Raw genomic sequence first — 7,500 nt, 5'->3', positions numbered from 1 at the left:
TAAATCGGCAACGGAGGTTTTTCCCGACGAACACAGATTTACCAACCACTGATGTATGATGGTAATATAAGAGAGGATCGAGATGAAGAACTATTGTACTTTTATTTTGTGCATTTAAATAAAGTCCAGTAATGAGAGTGGTTGACTCCGGATTGGACGACGCCAGTTCTAAGTATGGCGTTTAATTCACGTAGGCTGTTATTGTTACACAGGAGAAAATAAATAAACTATTACATTAAATGGGAGACGGTTCAGACTCCACGTCATGCAGTAGGCTCTTAGTTAAGGCTAATATTTACCCAAATGGCTGCTGAGGATCTTCATAATTAAATGAAGGGTCTGAAAAAAATTAAATAAATAAATAAATAGATAAATAAAATAGAAAAGGGTTCAGACTCCACGTTATGCAGTAGGTTTTTAGTCAAAGATAATATTTCCCTAAATAATTCCTCAGGACTTCACTGTTAAAGATATATCCCAAATAATTCCTCAGGACCTTCACTATTAAAAGAAAAGTCTGAGAAAATTAAATAAATAAATAAAATAGAACAGGGTTCAGATTCCAAGTCATGCAGTAGGTTCTCATTTGAAGATGAATTATCCCAAATGGCTTCCGAGAATCTTCATCATTAAATGATGTCAGAAAAAAAAATTAAAGAAATAAATTAATTAAATAAAAAAGGTTCAAATTCCACGTCATGCAGTAGGCTCACAGTTAAAAATAATATTTCTCCAAATAATTCCTCAGGACCTTCACTGTATAACGAAGGGTCACCTCTATGACCCTTCGCTGACCCCTCCTGCACTTGTCAATCACCATAATGACAGACAGGTAAAATTGAGAGACTATAAATGACCCCCTGACGGAGATGAGGACGGTAATTACGGCGGCTGGAAAGACGCAGACATCGATCTCTGATAACGGTTTGGTGGTAATGCCGAAATAATGAGTGCAAATCCCTCCCCCCTCCCCTCACCCCCACCTTCGTGAGCGGATGGATGTTTGATTAACAATGCACGCAGGTTCTCGTCTTTGTCTTTCAGTGTCTTTCTGTGTCTTTGGTTTTTTTTTTTTTTGTTGCTTATTATTCTTTTGTTTGATGTTTTGGTAACTGTTTGTGTTTTTTGCCATCTTTTCTTTGCTATTATTAACTTTGTTTTGCATTATGTTTATTATTTGTTTGAAGTGCTTTTTAAAATATTTTATTATTATTGTGGTATGTTCATGTTTCTCTCTCTCTCCTCTATCTATATATATATATATATATATATATATATATATATATATATATATATATATATATATATATATATATATCTCTGTTCTGTTGTCAGGCTTAGTCACCTCTTGTTAAAATCCAAATAATTAAATTCTTAAATTTAATTTTCTTGAATCTCCCCCTCCCCCTTTCTTTAGTCGCCGACCCACCCAGCTGCCCAAATCGGCCTCAAAGGACCCCCGAAACGAATTATTTCACGGATCAAAGGTTCCTCATTCGTTATAGGATTCCGATTGTCGTCCTGAAATGGCATCATAATGTCGGCAGTATCAACCTTCCATTACTTCTTCCATTTTTTATCAGGTTCTTATATCCCCGTAGGAGGTCAGTGCCATAACTTAAGGTTCTTTGCAGCTAAAGTTAAGTATACCTTAGTTTAACCAGATCACTGAGCTGATTAACAGCTCTCCTAGGGCTGGCCCGAAGGATTAAACTTATTTTACGTGGCTGAGAACCAATTGGTTACCTAGCAACGGGACCTACAGCTTATTGTGGAATCCGAACCACATTATACCGAGAAATGAATTTCTGTCACTAGAAACATATTCCTCTAATTCTTCATTGGCCGGTCGGAAAATCGAACGCGGGCCTAGCAAAGTGCTAGCCGAGTACGATATCGACCCATCCAATGAGGAACTAGTTCTTTGCAGCCGCCCTTTCTTAGGCCCCAAGCTGCAGCCCCTTCCATTCTTTTTACTGTACCACCGTTCATATTCTCTCGCTTCCATCTTACTTTCCTCAGCCCTGTCCTGATAACTGTTTCAAAGTGCAGCTGCGAGGTTTTCCTCCTGTTACACCTTTCAAGCCTTTCTTCTCTCAGTTTGCCTTTCAGCGCTGAATGGCCTCATCGTAGTCCCAGGGCCTGCTTGGCCTATGGCCTACATTCTGCGTTCCGGTTCCAGTTCCAACTTCTTTTATTCCTTCTTCGATTCCTACTTTTTATTGCTAGACTATTACATGCTCGTTAATTTTCTCTCATGATTTATTCTCGGGGTCAGTCTTTCGATTTGTCACTGCCAAAAAGCATGATCCTAATTATCGTAAGAACTGTTATTTTTTTACAGTAATAGTTTAGGTTTTTGCGTGTGTGTTCAGTAACTAATCTTTTTTAATTGGGCGGCTAAATTGTTCTAAATTATTCCTGAGCGCCTACAACAGAGGTTAAAATTCGTAAAGGGTGAATTGCAAGCAGTGCCGACTGATTCTTCTGTAAATGGTTCTTGCTAAAGCAGAACTCTGCTTTTGGAGTATACCATGAATAATCTGTGCCGAATATGAGAAGTAAGCGTTAGACGGAATAACTTATCAGACTCTAGACTTCAGACTTCAGACTTCATAAAAGTGTTCCTAGACCCTTACTGACAGTCTGTGCAGTTATTCGTTTGAAGGCAGCGTTGTTGATAATTACAGGAAAGTGGTCCCTCTCTTAAAGGCTACTCTAGTTAATCGATGCGTGTGTAGTTCGTGTGTTCGTGTTTGTGCTTTCGTGTGTTCGTGTATTTGTGTCCGAGCGTTTGTGCGTTCGTGTGTTCGTGTCTTTGTGTTCGTGCGTTCGTGTGTTTTTGTATTCGTGTCTTTGTGCGTTCGTGCGCTCATGTGTTTGTGCGTGAGTGTTTTTATACGTTCGTGTGGTTGTGTTCATGTGTTTGTGCGTTCGTGTATTTGTGCGCTCGTGCGTTCTTGTGTTTGTGTGTTTGTGTGTTCGCATCTTCGTGAGTACATAATGGAATTTTGAAAAGAGGTGTCAGCTGACTAACTTATTGATTTATTTTTATCAGTAAGAGAGAGAGAGAGAGAGAGAGAGAGAGAGAGAGAGAGAGAGAGAGAGAGAGAGAGAGAGAGAGAGAGAAAGTCTCGAAATCACGAGCATTTTAATCACCTCTTTTCGGAAGAGATTTTGGGCTATTAATTAATTTTGATACTTACCTTTGAGAGAGAGAGAGAGAGAGAGAGAGAGAGAGAGAGAGAGAGAGAGAGAGAGAGAGAATCCTGATCTTTATATATCGGATTATGTAATGAGCACGAGAGTGTTATTTAAAAGGCATGAACCATTTTTTTTTGGAGAAAATCAATGCCGGGAAAAGAGAGCAAAAGTTGGCTGACTTTTGTAGAGAGAGAGAGAGAGAGAGAGAGAGAGAGAGAGAGAGAGAGAGAGAGAGAGAAATGCATAAATACCAGCATTATCCAGCAACAAAAAATTTAAGGAATACTTCTGAATAGTTGCCTTTGTAAAGTAATACTTATATCGAATAATTATGTCTTGCGGTATCTGGCAACTGTCATTGTTATCCTATTGAATAGAATAAGGTCCTAATGGATCCCCTTCGTAATTGGTTATTGGTTATATTCTATTAGTAATGCATCCTATTGTTCTCCCGGGTTTAAACCTTTTGTCCCAAACTCTGGGCGTAAATTGTTTACAAGTGAAATAATAGCTTCAAAGAATTAAGTTTATTAAACGACATGAAATAGGTTTAATATAAACTTGGATTTTGTTGTTATCATCAAAGTAAAGGATTCTCAATAGTCATCTTTTTTTTTTTTTTTTTTACGTTGTATTCATTATTTTTCAACATTTTATGCGAGATTCATCTTCACAGAAAAGCAAGTTGAAGTCAGTTACTTATGAATTTCTCGTAATTATCATCGTGTTTAGGTCGTATTCATCATTATTCAACATCCTACACAAGATTCATCACATAGAAAAACAAGTTTAAGTCAATTCATAAGAATTTCTACATACACAAAATTTTACTGTATATTCATAATTCATGTAAGTCAAATGCCTAAACTGTTCTTTCCTGTATATCAGACAATATTAAATTCTGATTCAGAATGTGTACTCTCATTTTTGGCTGAATGAGTGAATGAGTGAGTGAGTGAATGATTAAATAATGAATGGATGAGTGAATGAACTGGTGAATTAATGACTGAATAATGAACGTGAGTGAGTGAATGGATGAATAATGAATGAATGGATAAGTGAGTGAATGGATGGATGGGTAAGTGGATGAATGATTGAATGAATGAATGAGTGAATGGCTGAATAGGTGGATGGATGGATGACTGAATGAATGAATGAATGAATGAATGGGTGGATGGATGAATGAATGGATGGATGAATGAATGAATGAATGAGTGGATGCATGAATGAATGGATGGATGAATGAATGAATGAGTGAATGGATGAGTGAATGGATGAATAATTTTTAACTGATAATCTAATATCTATTTCCTTTTTTCCAGGGCACGATGTTCAACATTTTTGCAATAGGTGAGTTATTTTCAGTTGTCATGAATGATGTTTAGGAATCATTGTGTTACATTATTAGTATTATTAGTTTTCAGGCAGAATTATTCGTGTGTATGTATATTTTTTCAGACAAAATTGTTATTTTTATAAATATGTTTTTATACAAAATTGTTATTCTTATAAATATTCTTTTATATTCGTATGAAGATTTTTTTCCAGACAAAATTGTTATTCATATAAATATGTTTTTATACAAAATTGTTATTCTTATAAATATGTTTTATACAAAATTGTTATTCTTATAAATATGTTTTTATACAATATTGTTATTCTTATAAATATTTTTAATACAATATTGTTATTCTTATAAATATTTTTAATACAAAATTGTTATTGTAAATGATATTTTTTCAGACAACGTTATTATAAATATTTTTCCAGACAAAATTGTTATTATGTATAAATATTTTTAAGACAGTTATAATAATTAATACCATAATTATTATGATATTAGTAGTGGTATTTTCTGAGAAAGCTATTATTATTGATATTAGAAAGGTATTTTCAGACAAAATTCTTATTATTGAATTGACGTTAGTAATAGTATTTTCAGACCATATTAATATAATTATAAATATCAGTAGCAGTGTTTCAGACAAAAAGTATCACTATTGATATTAGTTATAGTATTGTGAGAGAAAAATACTGTCATTATTTATATTATTAGTCATATTTTCAGACAAAAATTATTTTTTATTGGTATTACTAACAGTATTTCCAGGGAAAATTATTATTGTCATTGGTATTAGCAATAGTATTTTCAGACAAAATCATTATTATTATTATTATTATTATTATTATTATTATTATTATTATTATTATTATTATTATTATTATTATTATTATTATTGTATCTAAAAAACTAATGACTACAGTGATAGCAATACTAGTAGTAGTAGCAGTAATAGCAGTAATGAGTAGAATATTTTTTAATATACATAGTATATAGTAGTAGTAGTAGTAATAGTATTGATAATAGTAGCAGTAGTAATAGTATTAACAATAGCAACAGTAGTAATAGTATTAATAACAGTAGCAGTAGTAATAGTATTAATAATAGTAGCAGTAGTAATAGTATTAATAATAGTAACAGCAGTAATAGCATTAATAATAGTAGTAGTAGTAATAGTATTGATGATAATAATAGTAGTTATATAGTATTAATAATAGTAGTAGTAGTGCTAGTATTAATAATAGTAGCAGTAGTAATAGTACTAATAATAGTAGTTGTAGTAATATTATTATTAATAATAGTAGTAATAGTATTAATAATAATAGTAGAGGTAATAGTGGTAGTAGTAGTAGTGAGTCGAAATTTTTATTTAATATCCTCGATGTTCTTAGGTCCCTCAGTTAAAGCCTTCAGCCGAGCAATTTTCCGCCCAAGATAATAGCTTGTAAACACCGACTGAACCGGGTTTCCGCAAAACTGCAGAAATCCGAATATTTTCCGTTTCTTGCCAGGCCCTAATCACCGCTCTCCCCCCTCTCTCTCTCTCTCTCTCTCTCTCTCTCTCTCTCTCTCTCTCTCTCTCCCATTCCAATACCCATTTCGGTTTTCTGTTGGGGGGGTTAGGTAGGGTGGGGCTCCGTTTAAATGGCAGATAATCTGTCATTTTTATTTTTAGTATTGTCTTCCTTTTCTTGGTTCTCTACGTCTGAGGTTCCTTCGCATTTCTCTGTTACGTGTTTCCTGTTTTTTTTTTTTTTATCTTTTTTATATTTTTTCTGTTTCTCTTTTTACTTTTTTTCTTTTTATACTTTTTTCTTTTTATTTGTATTTTTAATTTTTTTTCTTTTATTTTTCTTTTTCCTCTTTTATCTTTTTAATTTTATTTTTTTCTCTCTTCTTTTCTTTTCTTTTTCTTTCCTTTTTTTCTTTGATATAATTTTTCTCTGTTTTCTTGTCCCGTTTTTTTTCTCCTTTTTCTCATTTTTTCTGTTTTTCTTTGTCTTCCACCTCCCTGTAAGAGTTTTCCTTCCCTCCCCTCTCACTCCCCCATTTGCTTCATTAGGACCTGTTTGTTTTGCGACCTCCTCCCCCCCCTCCATGTGCATTTCCTCGTTATAGCTTGCTTCTTTGCACATGCTCTCTCTCTCTCTCTCTCTCTCTCTCTCTCTCTCTCTCTCTCTCTCACACACACACACACACACACACACACACACACACACACACACACACACACACACACACACACACACACACACACACACACATATATATATATATATATATATATATATATATATATATATATATATATATATATATATTTGTATATACATATATAAGTTATGTATATCAAACAGAAAAAATATATATTTCGGTTCTTTAAACTGACCTATAACCCTGAAAAAAAGTCCAAGGTCAAAACATTCGGTCCAAGTAATCCAAATTTTTCTCATTTTCGTCTCAGTAAAACAAAAATAATGATAATAACAATAATAATAAATTTTCATTGAGACCTAACAAATATATGGAAATACACGAAATAATCCATTTTTGATTTTCGTCTATCCCCCCCACAGGGCCAACGTTGTACGGCGTGGGCGCCCTCGGGGCCATGGGCAACATCACACTGAGGTAATCAGTATAATAAGTCTATAATTATTGTATGTGAAAAAATAAATGATTAGTGTCTAATTGGATGCCAGCCACCAATTGACGTGGTACGAATTTAAGTTTTTTGGGAGGTAAATGTACTTTTTTTGGCAGTTAAATTGGTAGAAATATATTTTGAATTTGTGGGAAGTATGTTTTTGATATTTAAATTGGTAGAAGTGTATTTTGAATTTGTGGGAAGTGTGTTTTGATATTTATATTGGTAGAAGTATATTTTGAATTTGTGGGAAGTGTGTTTTAGGTAATTGAATTTGTAGAAGTAAATTTTGAATTTGTGGGAAGTA

General features: G+C 33.5%; 1 protein-coding gene across 1 annotated transcript in view; it reads left to right on the top strand.

Moving 5' to 3' along the window:
- The window catches only part of LOC136839235 (Na(+)/H(+) exchanger beta-like), a 157,815-nt gene that overhangs the window by 63,862 nt on the left and 86,453 nt on the right, over positions 1–7,500 (top strand). The window contains exons 8-9 of the mRNA XM_067104986.1: positions 4,527–4,554; positions 7,123–7,177. Of these exons, the coding sequence (XP_066961087.1) occupies positions 4,527–4,554; positions 7,123–7,177 (83 nt within the window). The remainder of the gene's footprint in view (positions 1–4,526; positions 4,555–7,122; positions 7,178–7,500) is intronic.

This window comes from Macrobrachium rosenbergii, chromosome 6 (genome assembly GCF_040412425.1).
Source record: "Macrobrachium rosenbergii isolate ZJJX-2024 chromosome 6, ASM4041242v1, whole genome shotgun sequence".
Taxonomy (NCBI): Eukaryota; Metazoa; Arthropoda; class Malacostraca; order Decapoda; family Palaemonidae; genus Macrobrachium; species Macrobrachium rosenbergii.
This window is presented reverse-complemented; position numbering and strand designations above follow the sequence as displayed.